The sequence below is a fragment of the Chrysemys picta genome, chromosome 7, assembly GCF_011386835.1.
Source record: "Chrysemys picta bellii isolate R12L10 chromosome 7, ASM1138683v2, whole genome shotgun sequence".
Classification (NCBI taxonomy): domain Eukaryota; kingdom Metazoa; phylum Chordata; order Testudines; family Emydidae; genus Chrysemys; species Chrysemys picta.
In genome coordinates, this window is record NC_088797.1 from 123,860,311 (window position 1) to 123,881,108 (window position 20,798).

The window sequence follows — 20,798 nt, forward strand, 5'->3', positions numbered from 1 at the left end:
GAAGATGCTCACCGCTGACAGTAGGAGCCAAACTGTGTGCACACACAAGTGATTTATTAACTGTGGTGGCTGTAAACTGACATAAATTAGGTGAACATAGTTGTGTAGTGTAGACATGGCCAAATATCCCTGTGAACTGTGCTGCCACTCACTGAAAGTTCCATAGTGCACTTTGTTCTACTGCCTTCTGAAATAGAAGTAGATTAAAGAGCTCTGGGGAACTTCTAGTGTCTGGCAGCCGGGTCCACACGGACAGTTAGTGTGTGGCAGGGTAGTACAGGGAAGCTTTACACCCCAGCTTGCTGCAAATTGTTTGTATGGACAAGTGCTTATGTAGGTGGCACGTAACACTGGGATAGTTCATCCTAGTACAGGTCTCAAAGTGTTTCTCAAAGGCCAGTAAGCATTGTTATCCCCATTTTACAGGTAAGAAAGCTGAGACACAGAGCGATAGACACAGCCATTTCACAATTGTCCAATAATTTGGGCTCCATCAGTTTTTGGGTACCCATCTTGAGTTACTTGTGGCCTGACTTTGAGGCACTGAGCACCCGCAGATCCCATTGACTCCAGCCGGAGGTGTGGGTGCTCAAACCCTCTAGTTGTCAGAAGCTGGGCACCCAAAAATAGAGGCACTCAGAAGTACTGGGCAGCTTGCCGAAGGTTAGTGAGCAGGTCAGCAGCAGAACTGGGAACAGAAACTGGGCACAGAAAGTGCATTGTTCCCCCCACTCTGCTAGAACCTACTGCCTTTCTGAGCAAATCCAGGGACTTCTTTTTAGATCAACTGCATTTGTTCCTTATTGCAAGTGAAAGGGTTTATATTTCAGTCCAGAGAAAATGTAGGTCTGAAGGGATTTTCTTTAGCCAAGAGTCTGCATTGTTAATGATTAATTCTTGGTTAATCGGACAGCACAATAGTTGTCAATACACTTAACATACATTAAGTGATGATTCCCTGCTCCAAGAAGCTTACAACCTAAGGGCCTGATCCTGTGAAATACTGAAGTCAATGGGAGTTGAGGGTGCACAGCACCTCCAGGTATTTCACCCTAGATTAGGGTCCCTGTCCTGCACAGCTCTCACTCTTTAAACTTAGGCACCTAACTGAATCCAAAGGCACCTAGAGGCAGAGGCAGGGATAGCTCAGTGGTTTGAGCATTGTCCTATTAAACCCAGGGTTGTGAGTTCAATCCTTGAGGGGGCCACTTAGGAATCTGGGGCAAAATCAGTACTTGGTCCTGCTAGTGAAGGCAGGGGGCTGGACTCAATGACCTTTGGTCCCTTCCAGTTCTAGGAGATGGGATATCTCTGTTAATTAAATCCTGATTTTCAGAGGTGCTGAGCATATGCAGTGCCCATTGACAGCCATGTAACTGGTGGTGGGAAGGTTTTGCTGGCATTAGTTAGGGATGTCTGTGTTACTTCATGCATGAAGAAGCCGTGAGTGAGTTATGCTGATCATCCCAAACATGTACCTATGAAATCTTTATACTGCTCCCACCCCATCGTGGATTCTGTATAGGCCATGCATTGTACAGAAGGGTTATTTTCGGAGAGATTAGGAGGGTTTTATTGGTACTGGCTGTGGTATCCCATTAAGTACCATGATCAGCTACCACAATGGAAGGTACAGTATGAAAACCTAGATAGAGTGGATAGTCAATTTAGGGCTCAGATAGTTCCTAGATGTCTTGGCAGAGCTGTTAATAGAACTGTTGACTAATAAAAGAATAAAATGCATTTAGATTAATTGTGGGAATTTTTCACAGGCTTGCCCCACATTGATGGGCTCTGCCTGAACCCCCACTGCAGTGACAAGCCCCCTCAATTCCACACCAATCCAGCTGTCCTATCCTCTCACATGCACCCAGTAGAAATCCACACGCAACATCCACCCGCGCTGAGTTCCCACACACACTCCCACCTTCCCTCAGCTACAGGCAATATGCTTAGCGATTATTTGTATCCCGCTAGCACCCAACGTGGGCAGGGCACTGTCCAGGCACACAGGAAGTTGCTGCCCAAGCTCCAAGCATTAGGTGCTTGATCCTGCACCATTGACATCAATAACAGCTTTGCTATTGATCTCTTAGGATCAACCCCTAAGAGAGCTGCCTTTTTAATGTATGAAATCCCATGCGTATGAGGCGTTATTAGTCCAAAAATCTGGCCCCCGTAAATTGGGAATGGTGCAGCTTGACTGAGATTTTAAACTGATCGCAAGCTGATCTCTGGCATCAGAGGCAGTAACATAGACAAAAAGTGCGTTGTTCCAGCAATGGTCCCCAGATTTCGTCTTAGTTGGCAGTAGTAGGTGAACTGATTAATAGTTTGCTCACAGATCTTCCTAGCTGCTCTAAAACTCAGGCTTGGCCATGATCAGAGGCTTAATGTGGAAGATGCTCTGGGGACAGCACTTTCCTTTAAGAGAAAAAATAGAGACCTCTGTCTCATAAAGCGCACGGCATTTCCATTTCTGGACACTGCTTTGTATGGATATTTGCACAGCTCAAACGCCTCGCTTTTTATTGATTTCCAGGGCTCGACGAGCACAGGCGTCCAGTTATGCTTGCTACCCAGTTGTTTGTTTGTTTAAATTCATGCTGTAATTGCCACCTCCCAAATACCATAACTGCTCTGAGGAGCTACACTGCTGCCAATATTGCTGCTGACTTGGATTTATCTTAGCACGTGTGCCTCACAGATGACCTAATTTTGCTCTTCCCTAGAGGATGATCCAGCCTAATTTATGGCAAAAATCGGAGCGCTTGCTTTTGATTAGAGTAAAACTATTACTAAAAAGAAGGGTCTTTTCTTCCTGAACTGAAGGCCAATGTAGATCTGCACAGTGTTTCTTTCTCCTTCAGACAGGCCCCGTGGTCTAGGGATAGAGCGAAAGACTGGTGTTGAGAATCCCGGGTTCTATTCCGAGCCCTGCTATTTACTCATTTTGTAACCTTACAAAGTTACTCCATGTCCCTGCCCCTCAGTTCCCACCTGTAATACATCTTTAAGGATATTTCCCCCAACCCTGGGTTGTTGTGAGACTGAACTACATTAGTAAAGTACTTTAAGACCTATGCCTGGGGAATGGAAATATTATTACTCACACCTCCTGTGCTCAACCACCTCTAGGGTGGAGTCGCTTTAGCTGCATTATTGCCAATCTTGCCAAAGGATGTGGCCAGAATTTTACTATGCATGTACCATTGCCAAACTACACTGGAAAAGATGCTGTTAACCAAACCAGTCTCCACTCAGTGACCTTGCCACAGGGGCCATCAACCTCAGTGGACATTGCTCAAAGACTCTTTGACAGCCTTGTTGGCACTGACCCATTGACTATGAGGTAGTGTCTCTGACTTGTAGTGTCAGACTGACTTGACTGTTGATGGTAAATCTGAAGGGGATGAGACACACAGGCAGTGGGAAGAACACCCTATCCAATGATAATATTTGTATAGGTCTGGTCCCGTCAGGCTACTGGGTCTGCACTTCAACAGATGCAGCTTGGACTCATCGAGGACCTGATGGACCATGCCATCAAGTCAATGGAAAGGCTCCCATTGACTTAAATGGGCTTTGGATCAAGCCCCAAATGAGCGTGATGGTACTTGGTTCGTAGTTAGATGTCGCAGAATGACAAAGAGCTCAGTGTGCCTAACAGAAGCTTTGAAGACAATTGATGAGTGTTCTGGTCCTCATTAGAAAGTCAGCACTTACTATCAGGAACCACACTGTGGGCATTTCCTGTTCTTAGTAGAGGAAAAGCTGCAGGATCTCAGACGCCACTATTGTGGTACCTGTTGGCAAATACTGATTGTGCAATAGTAACCATGGCATATGGATGAAAGCAGGACTTTCATATGACCTGACAAAGGAGAGAAGCTGGTTCTTTCAGCATGTGGTAGGGCACATTCAAAGACATTTTCCCCTGTGGTGTTCATGATTAGATCTTGCTAGCATGACTGGGTTTTAAACCCCAGTGATTTCCACATGTTAGTCTACCGTGCCTTGACATTTGGAAATGGATTGTTTTAGAGAATGTCAGAGGAGGTGCTGGCTGTAATGCAATGTGCACCTTCCTAGCCTCATCTTAGGAGAGAAGCACACGCAGGAAAAGGATTTCATTAAGGCCTGAAATTGCCCAACTTATCTCCCCTTTCCCCTCACGTTGCAATTGTCCTTATGCCTAGCAGCCTTGTCTTGAAAGTAGTTTTCCTTTGTCTTTAAGGTAGTTTATTTGCGATTGGGCAGATGTCCTTGGAGCCTCTTAAGAAAAGCTTGCGTGTGTGCATGCGTGTTTATGTGTGAGGGAGAATGAGGAAGAGATGTTCCTGATGTTGAGCAGAGCATAGAATTGCCCAGGCCCCCACACAAAAGAACTCGACAGTAGAAAACTCTAGTCATGTTACCGTCGGCCTTAAGAAAGTGAACATTTCTGCATCCTTTGGGCTCCCTTGTGTGATGAGCTGCTTCGGCTCTCGTGAAGGAATCTGGGGACTTGTGATCATGTGAAAGTTGAGCTCCTCTGGCGTGGAGCGGATGCTTTCCTCCACTGCAGCATATCCTGGCAGCGAAGCTGCTGAACCATCCCAGGGAGGATCACCCTAGCGAAAGATGTGGAGTTAATGTAGGGGCCAGCATGCAGGGAGCAGCCCTGCAGCAGTGGAGTGCCAAGGGGAGCTTTATACCACACACAGGTCTGACTTGTGCTCTGTGTTATGCGTCTTCACCACCGTTCCTGATATGGAGAGGCTGTTGCTTTGGAGGGATGGCAAAGAGTTGTAGCTGGAGTCATGACTAGAGGAGTTTCCAGAAATGTGTGGTTCTTTGGGTGATGCCAGTTAGAGAAATTCTAAAATGAATAATGAGTGGCTAACCATTACAAAGCACCATACAGACAATAACTAAATCATTATAGAGCTGAGCCTGACATCCAGAGAGGCTAAATATCATAAAATATCAGGGCTAGAAGGGACCTCATCTAGTCCAATCCCCCTGCTCAAAGCAGGACTAATCCCCAACTATTTTTTTTACCCCAGCTCCCCTAAATGGCCCCCTCAAGGAGTGAGCTCACAATCCTGGGATTAGTAGGCCAATGCTCAAACCACTGACCTATCCCTCCCCCTTGTAAGTGGCTCTCTCTACCTGACAAAGTGGGGTCAGTGTAGGACTTGGAGCTCAGGAGGTCCTTGCCCGCAGTCCTGCACTCAGATCACTCAGCCACGCTTTCCTGCTTTCTCTGGCTCTCCATTTTAATTGCCCATTGGAGAATATATTCCCTTTTAGCAGAGGGAGGTTTCTCTACGGGGCATGTTTTTTTATAATCAACTTACACTCTGTGTTTCCCATGCTTTATTCAGGACTTCTCAATTATTTGTTTTGACGTTGCCGCTTGCGTGCTGTGGAAGCAGGAGCTACGTGCACAGACAGACTGATTCTGACGTGCTCTATCTAGCGCTAGGATTATTATTGTTTGTGCTGTGTTGACGCTGTTTTTTTGGCTGCCCAAACTGTCTTCATAGCCCGCTATCACCCTCACTAGTAATTCCCACTGACTGTTGAAAGCACTTATCAGCTGCAGCAGTTTTGACAGCTGAGCTTAGCCAACAACTCTGACTCCATGAGATGTTCCTACGTCTTTCCCCCCCCCCCCCCTTCCACCAGCAGGACATATGTGAAACTTCCTCCCCTCCTTTCTTTGTCAGGACTGAATGCTGTCCCTGTTGGGACCCCAACACTGGTTGTTTGACTCCAGGAAGTCATCAGTGAAATCCACTGAGGCCAGGATGTCTCATGTAAAAGCGAGAGGATGCTGTATCTGGATTGCAAGATTAGTGGCTGCCTCCCTCTATGCATCTCACTGACAACAGCATGTGCTTCCATGAGAAGCGTGAAATCACTCTTCTGCCCCCAAAACGTTACCTCCTTCGTGTCTTTTTCATCTCAAGGATGCCATTGTGGGTTGAAACGCTCTGCTTACTTAATGGCCAGTTGGGAACAGATGCTTGAGTGTTTGCCTGCAGGGCTTTAGGGGGAATGTCATGGTTTGAAAAGGGTGAGGGGGTGTAAAGGAAGTTTGTGTCTCAAAACCAGTTGCACATCTGTGTTTCTTCAGTGCATAAACATAATGAAAACAGATATAGATGGAATAAGAGCCTTCATAAAAATAAAATATGTTAGTCCCAAAGAAGGTTTCAGTTACCACGGGGGAAGCTGTGAAGCTAAGAAAGAGATGCTGTGGCAAAGTTAGGGCCACATTCTTGTCTCATTTCCACTGCTGCAATGTAACTGAGAAGAGAAGTGGATAGACCATATTGAATGAATTCACTCTGAGAAGATGACCTTAGATTGAATGCATCATACTGAAACATTTGATCTCCCAACTCCTCAGAGAGGTAAAAGAAAGAAAGGACCAACAGTGCGCGTGTGTGTGTGTGTGGGCGTGCGTGTGTGAGAGAGAGAAAGAAAGAACAAAAGCAAGGTGTATTGCATGCTTTTAGGAGGCAGCAACAGACTTGACCTCTGAAGCTGCAGATTCTGAAGTTGGCTGCAGCCCAAGTTATTTTAAGCATAAATCAGATGAAATATTACATTATTTTTAACAAAAAGAACAGGAGGACTTGTGGCACCTTAGAGACTAACAAATTTATTAGAGCATAAGCTTTCGTGGACTACAGCCCACTTCTTCAGATGGAGACCCAGTCTTTTGAAAGACTCTTTCTTGGTATGCATCCGAAGAAGTGGGCTGTAGTCCACGAAAGCTTATGCGCTAATAAATTTGTTAGTCTCTAAGGTGCCACAAGTACTCCTGTTCTTTTTACAGATACAGACTAACACGGCTGCTACTCTGAAACCTGTCATTATTTTTAACATATCCCTAAATATCACAGTAGTTGCTTAGGATACATATTTATCGAATGGTAAGTTTCATATAAGATTCTCTGAAGTCTTGTGGCTCTGCTTGGGCTAAAAAGGGACACATACAACACAGAGTACGCACTAGTTTCCTTTGTGTTGGATAGATAGTGCGCTGGGCCTAACTACTCCCTCCCTTGTGAAGGTGCCACCATGAAAAAGTTCCTTGCGTGGAACAATCAGTGTCCTTAGATCTACCATCAAAAGTTGTTGCAAAAGTACCTTCAATAATATAATAGGAACGTCAAACTCTATAAGCCGTATACAGTATAAAACTATATAGCATGGGTTAGTGGCATGAGCTAGATTGTGGTTTTATATTTATCTCCCGGGGGAAAAGTGATTGAAAAAACATTTCTCTTGGAGGTATGTGAAAATCTCCAGGCATTTTGCATCTTTTTTTTGTTGTTGCAGTTGTGGTGTGACAGCATGCTAGCTGGGTGGGATTCATTGCAATAGTAGGGGCTGCATACTGTACATTTCCTATTTAAACAGCAATGTCTGGGATCTATTTTTCAGCAGCTCTTGTAAGTTGTTTTGGGCTGAAATGCTTCCTTTCTCGCTTAGCCCTGCCTTTCTGGTTTTGATATACTGTGGATTCCCTCTCCATGCTAGTCTCCACAGTGCTACTAAGTGATGGAGCTGGGCCAGAAGTGTTTAACTTTCCAACTATGGGAACCAGTAAATGGAACATTAAATCTCATCCTAATGTGGACTGGTCCAGTGTGATAAGCAAATGGACCGTGTACTCCTGGGGTTGCATAGACATCATGTTGGCTTTTCTTTAGTATTGCTGCCACTTACTTTAGTATTGTTACATTACCAATCAGAGCAGAGCCATATGGACTCCTATGAAAGCCTCGGGGCCCTAGCCTGTCTGTTTCCGGTCCGCCATCTGCCACTGATTTACATGGCGTGTATGAAAGTCCATGATACCCAAAGTACCATGTTAGGGCAAAAACTGTATTAAAAGAACATTATGAAGGTTGTACAAGTCAGGAAATGCCAGCTTTTCTTGTGTCTCCTTGAACGTCCATGTGGTTCACCGAATAGGGCAGAGGTCCTGTGGAAAAAAACATGTAATTAAAGACTACACATGCCCAGGAGGAGAATACTCAAGGTTACATGTGCAACCATAAACCTGGCATTTCGTAACTTTTGTGTGCTTGACTTTGCAACCTAAATAATCTTCCTTTAACATAGAGTGTGTTGATGTAACTTCCTAGGGTGTGTGTGGTTGTGCAGTGTCTTTAGAATCAAGAACTCATTACATATCATACCCCCAAGGAGGTGATATCCATGTTGTTTCTTTAATGATGATAACAACAAATGTTCAGAAATCCTAACACAAACCTTAAATTTTGTCCTTCATATACTTTGAAACATGTCAGACCGTTCTGAGGACTCTGTTTCTTTACTGAAATGTCTGCGCCAAGCAATCCAGGCCTAACACTGAATGCTGCAGCTGTATGGGGCCTGCAAATGACATATCCCCCCCGGTTTCCCCATCGTCCCAATCGGACGTCAATTTTAATGCATCTTCCAGATCTTCCAGGGCCCTGTCCAAGTCTGGGACATCTGTGAATGAAATACTTGCCCAGTACAGCACAGTCAGCTTCTAAGCTACCATCCGAGATGGAGACAGGCCTATCATTCGCTGCCTACCAGGCCTGCAGTAAGAGTCATAAGCTGTTTAGCATTCTGTAAAATGGGGGTGTGATTCCTGTAGACAGATTTAGAAGAGCTGCAGTAAAATTCTGTTCCTCATTGAGAGGAAATATATACCGTATGTACTCGCATATAAGCCGAGGCTTTATTTACGGATGCTGAAAACGACCAAAAAATAAGTGACTTGCATATGACCAAACCCCTCTGGCCACCACCTCCTAACAAAAGTCGCCTCATGCCCCTGGCAGTTTGCTAGCGGCTTATCCATGGCCCTCAGTCCTGCCTTGGGACTCACCAGCCTCCTAGGGCTTTGCCTGGCCCTATTGCTCACCTTTCTGTTTGCTGCTTATTTGTCCATGTGATAACCGGATTACCAGAATTGTCACCTGAGTCAAGCCTCTTCATTAGATGGGCCATGCCTGTCTTAGGGCCAGAACATCCCCACTGGTTCCGTGAGCATAGATCCACTGTACCTGCTCTTGGGGTGCACTGAAGGGGGAAGGTTCCAGCCCTGCTCTATCATTCTCCTTTTCTCTGACCTCATGGGTCCCCAGAAACTTGGGAATGAGGGTTGAGGTGCAAGGGGGGAGGAACAGGGAAAACACCATTAACTCTCACTGGAAAGGAGAGCATCCTACCTGAAGAAGAGGGGCTGGCAAGGCATCTGCAGAAGGTGCATCTCCCTAGAGATGCCTCTGCATCCTCAGAGCTGGGCCTCCCTTTCCCCAAGGATTCCCAGTATCTTTGGGGTTAGAAGCCCACATTCTCAGCCACTTCACACCTCTGAATTTGGGGTCTGAGTGGTTGGTCAACCTTGCTGAGATCCCTGTCTCTTCTGCTCCCTTCCCTAGCATGGCTACTGTACTGAAAGGCACAGCATAGCCGTTCGTGATGCTAGTACCATTCAGAATGCTCCATAACCCAATATTCCTATCCTCATACTCTCTTGGTACTGGGTAACGAGGAAGGCAGGCCTATAACCCACTTCTAACCTTTGCTAACTACTAATATTGGTGTTTTCTAATGGCACATTCTGCATAGAGAGAACCCAGGTGAAAAAATGAAAGCACCTTCTGGGGTTTGTTTCATATTAGCACTGCGATCATCTTGACGTTTTCCATCTCCAGTTAAGGAATGAATTAAGACTCATCATCTCTTGGGGGTCTTTTTTGTACTCTGTGTTTAATATAACCTTCCTTATTATATTTATCTTGTTTCTTATGCTCCAGTCTTTCATTTATTACATTACTTTGAAGATGTTGGCAGTGACCGGGCGTCCCTGTAAACTCTTTTAGCAAAGCTGAATTACATTTACAAGAGATCTTTAATGCGTTTAAGTCTTTGGTTCCTTTATATTTTTATATGGTCACCAGTCTGGCTTTCAGTTTGTGGCTTGGACTGAAAACAGGATAGCTGGAGCTTGGCTTACTTTTTACAGCACATTTATAAAATTCACAAAGAAATGAAAAGTTTGCCCACACCAACACTTTTATAATGCTGAGAAAGGAGCTATTTTATTCTCCATTATTAGTTTAAAAAAAAAAGGAGGTATAATAATATCACCCTCTGGCACCTTTCATTTGAGCCTCATGGAGGGTTTTATAATAACAAAGTCTCGCAAATACATGTTGTTGTTCCCATTTTACAGATGGGATAACTGAAACACAATAAGGTTGTGATTTGCTTGGTGTGACACAGCAAGTCAGTGATAGGGCAAAGGACACAACATAGGACCCCACATGCCAGCAGAGCAATTATTTTGCTAAATGACTTAGCATTGACAAAGTTAGCTTTCAGGATGAGTGAAGAATCTCCAGTGTCCTTTGGGCCTTGTTATAGCATGGCATTGCATCATAAAGTGTGCCACAGGGTCATCCTAGAACGGCAGAATCTCATGGGGTGGACACATACATTATTAAATAACAATTTTCCCCTGCAAGATGTGTCAAGATTAATGAGAACCATGTGTTTTTAGTTCTTGGGGGATGATGTATCCACCTTTCCTTGGCGGGAGCAAAACTAACCATGCTGTTAAGGTCATTGAGACTGATAGTTTGGGAGGAAGCAGGGAAAAAGTGGGAGCATCCTCATGGATTTTAGCTCCTCCCAATTGTTAAGGTACATGGTCCTGTTCAACTTCTCAGCGGTGCTATGAGCTTGGCCAAAGGCAATTCTGGAATTTAGGTTTTGAATCAGATTCCCTTTCCTCCTCATTTTCCATATCCCATCATCTGTGAACCACTGTCCTTCCTTTCTCCATTGTCCAGTGGGAATAAGTTTGCAACAGAGGTTGGTGAAAAGACCAGTTTATGTCTTACATGGAAGCTTCATGGACTAAATATGTTCTACCACAAGGAGAACGTATCATTTATTCTTGTCTCAATGTGTTTAAAAAAAAATTCAACGTGAGAGAAAAAAGGAAGAAAACCACCAAAAAAGGATGTGAAAATATATTCCTTTCAAGCCCAAAAATACCAACTCCATGACATCTTTTTCTGTGGGAAACTCATTTTCCTAGAGCATCTCGATAAATTCTGGTTTTATCAGTTTAACACAAGACCCAGCAATTTATTTAAGCTTCACTTGCTTGCAGAAGTTTCGTCCACTACAAACATCAGGATTATGATTTTTTTTCACTTAAAAAGAAAAATAATACAGTGTCATGGCTGAGATGATAGACGATACAGCTGAACGTACCACTTGCCTGTTGAGTTACTATTTGATTGCTCTCTATAGATCTCTGCACGAGTTACCTGCATTTGCAGTCTGTGTAGAGGGGAGAGTAGCTGCTGTAGGCAGAGAATAGGTGGGTGAGAGTGCAGAGGCAGATTAAGATTTATTGGGGCCCTGGGCACAAAGAACATTTGCCCCCCACACACCCTGGTGGTCCAGGGATGCTGGAACTGGGGGAGCCACAGGGGCCATGGCCCCTCACTTTTTAAATGGGCGAGTAGCCTCGGGCAGACGTGCATCAGTGACAGCGGGGGCTGCACTTCACAGCGGGAGAGCTGATAAGGTGATAATGCTGCCCCTCGGCCCCCAGCCAAGGGCAGGTGGAGGGTCCAGGGCTCCCCACAGCAGCCCAGGCTCCCTGGTCAACTCTTACCATGGCCCGGCTCTGGCTTCTGGCCTGGCCAGGGGGCGGGGCCGCAATGGGCAGGGCCACAGCCCCCTCACTTCTACACAGGCCTGTGCGTTAATCCGCCACTGCTGCCCTGCTCTCACCCATTGCGCTGGCCCTCATCGCTGAGCTGTTGCAGAGGGGGAACTAAGTCGTGCTCGTGCCAGGTATACAGCTGGAGCAGTTTACTTCTTCCCTGGAGCAAAGGGGGAAGCAGAAACCAATTGTGACTCTCTGAGGAGTCTTAGAAAGGAATATTTGTAATATTTGTGGCATTTTCACTTTAGCACTTTAGTGAAGATGCTCCTACGCTGACGGAAGAGTTTCTCCCATTGGCGTAGTTAATCCACCTCTGCAAGAGGCGGTAGCTATGTCGACAGAAGACACTCTCCCATAGACATAGCGCCGTTTACACCGGAGATTAGGTCGGTGTAACTGGATTTTTCACACCTCTGAGTGACATAGTTATACTGATGTAAGTTTGTAGTGTAGACTTGGCCTTAGCCGAGGTCAGCACAGCAAATTTGTGGCTGAGCCCAGAATGGAACCCAAATATTCTCACTCCTTGTCTTCTGCATGGGGCACTAGACCATTGTTCCACTCCATGCTATCATATTATACCATAGTGCCACCCACGTTCCTAAACCCCTCTTTTTATGTGTTCCCTTTGCAGGTAAAATCCTGTTCCGGAGAAGTCATATTCGAGATGTAGCTGTGAAGAGACTGAAGCCCATTGACGAATATTGCAGGGTAAGAATTTTATCTTCACAGAAGAATGAGTATCGGAGGGTTACGGATGGAAAACTCTGCCAGGTGATCAATCAAAGATATCCATGGCTAGCAGCCAGTGCAGCGCTGGAAATCTCCCGCTGTTGCCATTAGAGAGTTTGAACTGGCTACATCAGACTTGCAGAGCCTGTCCCCAGGAAGGGTCTGCTTGAAAAAATCGGGAAGTGAAAAAGGAGAGGAGAAAGGTGAGCTGAGAATTGCCCTTCCTAAAATGTCAGCAAGTAAAAGGGGTGCAGGGGGAGAGTGGCAGTGTACTTGAGCACAGGCTCCTCAGACAAAACTACTGTAGAATAGTGCCAAAGATGGGAGAGTTTTGCTCCAGGGAGCTTCTTTTACCAGCATAGTGTCCAGTGTTGCAGAAGACCTTTAACTCCTACATACCTTCCGTGTCGAGAATCTTACTATCAGATAAGGGATTCTGTGCCCAACTAGCGGTGTCAGCGCTCTTCATCTTAGCCTCAAACTCTGGTCTGAGCTCTGGTTCTGCCAGACACAATTCCTCTGCCTGTCTGGTCCTGGTAGAATTCCTGCACTAGGAATCCTCTTGTGTTTTACAGTTATAGACAGTGGTAACGCAGCCCAGGGAGCTCAGGAGAGTTGAAGATAGTGCTCTTGAGGACACTTAAGCTAAAAGATGCAGGCACATGTGGCCAGGCTGAAACAGGCCCATGACAGGCACAGATACTCCTAGCCAATGGGATAAGCCGTGAACCTAGTTTCACCTGTTAGAGCATTTCAAAGAGATGTAATTAGCAATTAAATCCACTGGAGTTGAATCCTGGGGTTGTCCTAGTGTACCTCATGGGTGATTCAGAGGCTGGAGCAGAGTAGTTAATATGGCATTTGATAAGCCATACCTGCCCACCTGTTCAATAATATTCCAATTAGACCAGGTTTTGCTTTGCATGAAGCTAGAGATAAATGATTGACTATTTTTTTGACAGTGTTTCCAATACTGAGTGAAGCCCTGGAAAATACGTTGCAGGGAGGAACAGTGCATTGGCAAATTGAGGGTGGGTTTGGTGACCAAATCTGCCTCGTCCATCCTGATTTTGCAATTTGTTGCTAATTAATCTTCGGACACTAAATTAAAAGGTATTCCAGAGCAAGACTGCTGTGCTGGTTTTAAGGTGGGATCAGCCGTATCAACCAAAGTGCATAATCTAATCCCCAGACTTCCTCTTTTATTTCCTGTGATTTTTTTTCCCTTTTAAGAAAACTAGATGGGCAGGCGGAGGAGAAAATATATATATTCTCAAAAATGTTTCCTGTCAGATATTTGCTTATCCAAATTGGGTGCAGATCACTGGAGACCATAGAGCCTGAGGCATGTGGAAAGGGAGCAGACATTCTGCTTTATTGAAGTCCTTGTCATCTGAATCATCCGGTCCAGAAAACTGTGAAAAAAGTCTTATCTCATGAGATCAGGCTTTTTATGCAACAATTAATGCAGTGTCTGACTAATAATGGCCTAATAGCTATCTTTAAAAATGTGTGCTTGTACTGTATTCCCGGCATTATTTGTTCGGAAAGGAACTGCATGAGACACGTGCAGTAAGAAATAATGTCACGGGTTCACCAAACAGGCATGCCATGATGAAGGCAGTAGTTTACGCTGGGGAGTGCAGACATGACCTCTGACCTTGATGAACTGGAAGCTGGTTATCTGGGCCGCCATTGTCTGAGAAGCAGACAGACCAGTACCGGGTTAGGGTTACATCATCGGTCATGTCTGAGGAGTATATTACAGCAACCGTTGTTGCCGTTATCATTAGAACTGAATTGCTATCACCACCACTAGCCATCCTTGTCATTATGTATTTTCTCTCATGGAGAAATCCGTTCAGACCGTCACTAGCTTTTAGCTGAGCTCAATGAACCGCCTTCATTTCCAGCAGGCTTCTCATTAATGCTAGAACAGATTTGAATCACTAATGGGCAAATTTCAAGCTATGGCTCAGTGTGGGGAAGCTTGGATGCTTCTCCAAAGAGAGGCTATTCGTTTAACGTATTGATTGATTAATGGTGCTCTTTGCCTCAGGCTTTTACATTAATCTAAAAATGACCAAAATTCATTAAAATCTGCAGAGCCTGCCGCAAAAATGGTCTGCAGGTCACTGAAAAGCTTGATCAAAAATGTTCCTCTTATACCCTGCCCTGAAGATCACCAGACCCAGTCGTAGGCTAAGCCAGATCAACTCTGCCACTTGCATTAGAACCTTCTACCCCCATCACTGGTAGCAAGAGTGACACAGTGGTTAGTTTGTCTGTCGGCTGGCAGGACAGCAACACCGTGGTTCATGAATCTCACAGCAGGACATAGGGATAGAGGCCTAAGGAAGTAACTGGGTGCCAGACCACATAGGGCTGTACAGATTTTAACCAGCGCCTTTGCCGAACTTTTTGAGTCTGCAAAGCTCACAAGAACGGCTTTCTTTTAAAATTTCCTCCTTCATACAAGGAATGGCTGTCTTATGTTGTTTCACAGCTTCCACTTCCAGACCATGGAAGTCCAGAGGTGTTTGAAAATAATAATGAAAAGCAAACATTTTGAGCCTCAAAAGTTCATTAGAGTTTTTGGACAAAGGTTTGGGGAGGGAAGGAGAGATTCTTGTTAGGTCCTAGCTGGGGTAAAATCCTGGCCCCTTAGAAATCAATGAGAATGTTGCCACTGACTTCAATGGGGGCAGTATTTCATGCCTGGTTCTTATTAAGACCTAGACATCAGGAGTATTTTCTGGGGTCTTTGCTATAGATCAGTGTAAGGGGTTTCTGAATCCATTGTATATGATCTGTGTAATCCTGGATGTTCGCCCAATCTTTGAATTCCCCCAGTATGAAATTGGTGGGCTGGTGCCTGGAGCCGGCCCTGACTGCATGTATTGATTTTAAAACAGTTATCCCAAACTACACCGCAATAACATAAAACATGGAGAAGTGTTCATCAATTATGCACCCCTTCAGTCCCACATTAGCCCCCAAAATAGCTTAAATGGAATTCAAGTGAGGCACAGACAGGGATGAAGTTCACCTTTTGTGAACTAAAAATGAGGATGCAACTGAATATTGAGCCTTGAAAGGTGATGATGTAGGGTTGCGATTGCGTGAAGCTGTCGTGGAGGACTTTTGACCCAGGGTATTAAAATCAATAAATAAGACAAAGGCCTGCCTCTATGACAGCTGCAGCATCACTGAAATCCGTAGCACCTCTAGCATGAGTAAGGATGGCAGGCTCAAACCCAGAGTTCAGGCTGATTGTTGCCAGATGAGCTTTACTCCTCCGTATCACCTGTCCTGGAAAGCAGAAGTTCAGAAAGGCCCTGGCAAATGCGTGATAAGAATGCTACAGCTTCTTCTTTTTTTATCATTTGAGTTTGCAAGCTGTCTCTCTCCGGGCGGGAGGGTTTGCACGTTTGAGATGTGGGGTCTGATTTTTTTCAACAGACACAGAAACAATGAAAGCCAGACAAAGCATGTCTGAGCATTTGTGTGGAGCCGCTGCAACACAGGGAGGTCTGTAAAATGTACTATGTCAGCCCCCAAGAGTGCGTCCCTTCTGAACTTGAGAACACTGGACTCCCACACTGCCCACTACCAAGGAGACCTCCCAAGGACTCTGGATATTTCACTGTTTTAGTACAGCTCAGGGAAATAGCTGCACTGTGATAATTAGGCCAATATTTGGCACAGCAGTAAGAAGCATTTAAGAAGCAGTGAAAAGGGGAGAGGGGCAGGGGGAAATATTTTCAGTGCTTTTTCTCATCTATGAACATAAACTGCAGCACTCTGAATGTATTGCTGGTTAATTTAGAAAGTAATCTAACAGACTAGGCAAACTCTGCCTGTAAATATTTGTTGCCCACTGGAATTGATATCTCTGGATGATTTCCCTCTTAACCATAGACTTTCAGTTACTTTAGTGTGAATTGTGCTCCTCTGGGCTCATTTGAACCAGTTTCCTTCTGGCATCTGAAGATTTTTTTGCCAATTTAAAATAAAGAGCAACTTCATATTCTTGGTCTGCCGGGGGAGGGAGGAGCATTTTATTTAATAGGACTTCTAAACTTTGATGGCCAAAATACATCTCTTGGTAAGCATGTGTCCAATACATACTGTGCCTTATGCATGGAATGACCTCGGAGTTGTGGTTCACAAAACCACCATGCTCTTCTTGTTCAACCCCCTCTGAAAAACTCAGACCAACATTTTCAGACTTGGAGTTGCCAATGTAGGAAAGCATTCTTGTTCAGGACAGCACTTAAGCACGTACATAAATCACATTGACTTAAGCATGTGCTTAAAAAGTACGTGCTTCAGTGCTGACCTGACTAGGAATGGGTTTAAGTAAGCATTAAGTACTTTCCTAAATTAAGGACTTAAATCTCGTATTTTCACACCTAAATAAAAGTGGGTGATTTCAGAGGGGCTGAATACTGGCAGCTCCAAGTGAGAAAAATTTGATCTTGCTTGTTGCACATTATCCACATGTTGTGAGATCATAATTAAAAAAAGAAAATTACCTTCCTCTAGATTTCCCAGTCCATCCTCTCTGCTCTATGTCAGTCTTCAAGGCCATTAGTCTGCCGAGACTTACACATATGCGTCTTTCTGTTTGTGTCTACTACAGTGCCAAATGAGCACCAAATGAAAAATTAATAATAATTAGAGCTGATCAAAAATTTGTCACATTTTCATGAAAAAATTCAAAATTTATCTTAAATTTTTGTCAAAATTTTTAAAAAATCAGAACATTTAGACTAGGTCTTCTACTGTCTTTATAAATATACATACCATAAGAGTCCTTGACTTTGCTATTTTAATGTTCTTTTCATGTAATTTTATTGTGTGTAATTTTCTCAGCTTTTAAAAAAGCAAACTGAAAAAACAGAAATGGAATTGTATGGAATCATATTGACACTCCCGCGGGTCATCCTTTGAGTTGGAACCATTAGATCCACAGCACAGATATCTGCCATGTGAGCTAACAAAGTAACTCAATCCAGCCCTTGTCCCTTCATTCAAGCGCAGTAGCTTCCACTCCATGCTGCCTGGAAACCAGCAGGGGGAGTATTGAAAGCACAGTTTTTCTCTGAGTTCAGCAGCCCCTGGCAGCCAGGAGCAGCAATTTCAAGGAAAGTCCGGATCAGTCCCCTGGAGTGCCAGCTTGGAGGAGTGTGCTCAGTTGCTTTATGGGGATGGCGCATACGCAGTACATTTGGCATTTAGGAACTCTGCAAGGATGGAGCATGCTCAGTGCAGATGGAATCACTGGAGAATTTAGTTGCCAACCTCTAAGAAGTCTCTACTGAGCATGTGCAAATGGCAGTTTTTCAGAGGCATGCAGCTTGGACACATTTGGGTGAATTTTCACCGGGATGCAAAAGGCACATTCCTGACACAAGGACAACCACCTTGCCCAATTTCAAGCCCCTGCTCCAAAGCATGGGGGCGCTAGAAGTTCTTAGTGAAACAGTGGTAAGCAATTTTTTTTTTATCATGGCAAAACCTCTACCTCATTCTGAGAAACAGCTGAACCATTTTCCCTGAAACTTTCCAGAAAATTTCAGCCTAAGGCAGACACCCAGCATGGAAAATTTCAGCCTGAATAATTCAAGACTGAAAAATTATAAGAAATTGAAAACAGGCTCTTATAATGGGAAGTGCCGAACAGCCTTAACTGTATGCAACACTACCAGCTTTCCCTATAATATGCATTTGTATACATACACGTATATACCTACATGCACGCGTCTGTATACCAATGTCTGTAAAACACATCTGTGTGTATATTTGTAAGTATATGTGTCTATACATACACATATGCAGCTATGTATACAAAACCACGCTCATGCTCACACCCATACAGACACGTTCTGGCCGTAACACGCACTCTCCATTCTGTGGTCTGTTTGTGGTTTTGCATTATGTTGAATTGCACTTTCTGTGCTGGCGGACAATAAGCTCCGGTGGGCCTGGATCTGTTCTTTGTTTTACACACTCCATCTAACATACAGCACCATGCACGCAGATGGCACCATGTAAATATTAACATTTGCCAAAAGCCTTTATAACTGAAGATTGACTGGATATGAACTGGCAGATGTTGCATCACTTCTAATACGCTTTCTGATATTGGCCATTGTTCTGTGAGTTTTCTCTGGAAACCGCATTCTACCGAGAAAATTGCATGTTGAAATAAAGCCATAAACACCTTTTTCTGAAGGCATATGGCTGTGTGCGTGAGGTATGAGTTGCTCATTACTGCTTTCAATACTCGGCACGGATAAACATGTTATTGCTGATAATATTCTGCAAGCGTGAAAAACTGAATTCCACGTGTTAGCGTTTTTATCTTTCATCTTTCCTGTGCAAATCCTTTACCGCTTTGGGATGATTGCTGCTTCTAATGATGTATTTTGCCCCCATTTCCAACCCCTTGCCCCTTCCCAATTGTTTTCATTCCCTTGCCATCTGTTTTCCTCTCTTTCTTTCCCTATCTTGAACGCCCTCCTTTCCTTGACCCTGTCCTGCAGTCCTTCCTTTGCTCTGTTGTATCTTTGCCCTGGGACGTATTCTCTTCCTCAAACTGTTGCTCTTTGTTAACTGTCTTGAATCTCATTAGACTTGTGGAGCTAATGGTTGGTGCATTGTATGTTTGCCTAAGGGAGCTCTGTAAGGGGCAGAACAATGTGTGGTTAGTGCTGCAGTAGCCTCCCAGGCCCCAGCAGCCCCGTTTAAACAGAGCTTTCCCAGCAGCAGTGTCTTCTAGGAGACATTACGTGGATCCGGATCCTACAGCCTCTGTGCATCCCCAAATCCTATTGATTTCTGTAGGAGTTTTGGATGTTAAAACAAGTGCAGGGTCAGAGCTGTAGTTTAAAAAACTAACAGAAACTGACTTTCAGTGGGGCTTGTGCTCCAGAGTCATTGAGGTGCTTTTGAAATGTCCCACCTAAGGGAGGGAGGAGGAAGGATAGCAATAGCTCAGTGGTTTGAGCATTGGCCTACTAAACCCAGGGTTGTGAGTTCAATCCTTAAGAGGGCCACTTAGGGATCTGGGGCAAAATCAGTACTTGGTCCTGCTAGTGAAAGCAGGGGGCTGGACTCAATGACCTTTCAGGGTCCCTTCCTGCTCTATGAGATAGGTGTATATCTCCATATATTAGACTAGGTAGAGCCAATGGTTTTCTTTGTGGATGACCCAAGATTTCCCAAAATAGGGACATAAATTTGGGAGTGAGATTTTCAGAAGCGCCTAAATGACTTGAGCACAAATCCTATTGAAAGTCAATGGGCCTTGTGCTCCTAAGTCACTTCGCCCATTTGAAAATCCACCACATGCTCCTATTTCCATGAATAGCTCCCGTTCAAGAGAAGGCCACTTATGCAGGTTCCTTATGTTAGGCACTCTGTGATAGGCTGGGCTCTCTCTAGGTTACATTGGGCATTTTCATAAATTCTGCCCCCCTCAAAATCCTTATGATGGGGGCACTTGGTTTCCAAGTGTTTCAAAAGAGTGTGTAAAGATCTGGCTTGTTTATGAAGCTGGGGTATGGCTTGATCCAAGGTCAGGGCTTATCTTCAAACCCACCAGCTTGTATGTGGTCTGATGAGTCCTTGTGGGCAGCAGAGGTTCGCAAACTGGCCTCCTCTCAGTGGCTCTGTTACAGGAGTCAGCTGCCTCTGGTGCACAGTAGCTCTTCTCCTGGTTGCCACCCCTTCCTGTGACACACCCTCCCTTTTCAGCTCATTTGCTCCAAATGGAGCAGGCTCTGCTGGTGTGTCTGTTCAGTACCGGTTCAGCCCAAAGGCCATCATTAGCCTTTTCCTGATTGGGAGGGGTGTGTGCCCCATCACACCCCCAAGTTGGAAAATGTTGTCCTCTCTGACAGTCGCCTCAAGAAGGAGCCACTCTAGACTTGCGGGGCCAAGTGACACTTGGGAATTTATGTTTATTGTTAATGATACTTAGCACTTACCAGGCTCAGTCCTGCAATACTGAAGTCTGTGGAAGCTGCACCATTGACTCCAGTGGTCGCAAGATCAAGCCCATAAACAACAATAGTTTTTCGAAACACAGAACAGACATTAAATAACTAAGTCTTTCAGCACCCCAGCAAAATAGGGGTTTCTCTCCCTATTCCAGATATGGATAGCTAGTTTACCTATCTCCTCTGAATTTGGTCTAACGAGGTTAAGTGACTTGCCCAGAGTCAAAATGGAGTCAGTGGCAGAGACAGCACAAGCTCTCAGGGCTCCATTCCCTTTCTCAGTCCACTAGATCAAGTCACCTCTC

At 44.7% G+C, this 20,798-nt stretch overlaps 1 protein-coding gene across 6 annotated transcripts in view; it reads left to right on the forward strand.

Annotated features, from left to right (window-relative positions):
• Positions 1-20,798, forward strand: part of SH3PXD2A (SH3 and PX domains 2A) — a 387,168-nt gene that overhangs the window by 144,691 nt on the left and 221,679 nt on the right. For all 6 annotated transcript variants that reach the window (XM_042855199.2, XM_065552551.1, XM_065552549.1 and 3 more), the window contains one exon: positions 12,387-12,463. In XM_042855199.2, coding sequence (XP_042711133.2) covers positions 12,387-12,463 — 77 coding nt within the window. The remainder of the gene's footprint in view (positions 1-12,386; positions 12,464-20,798) is intronic.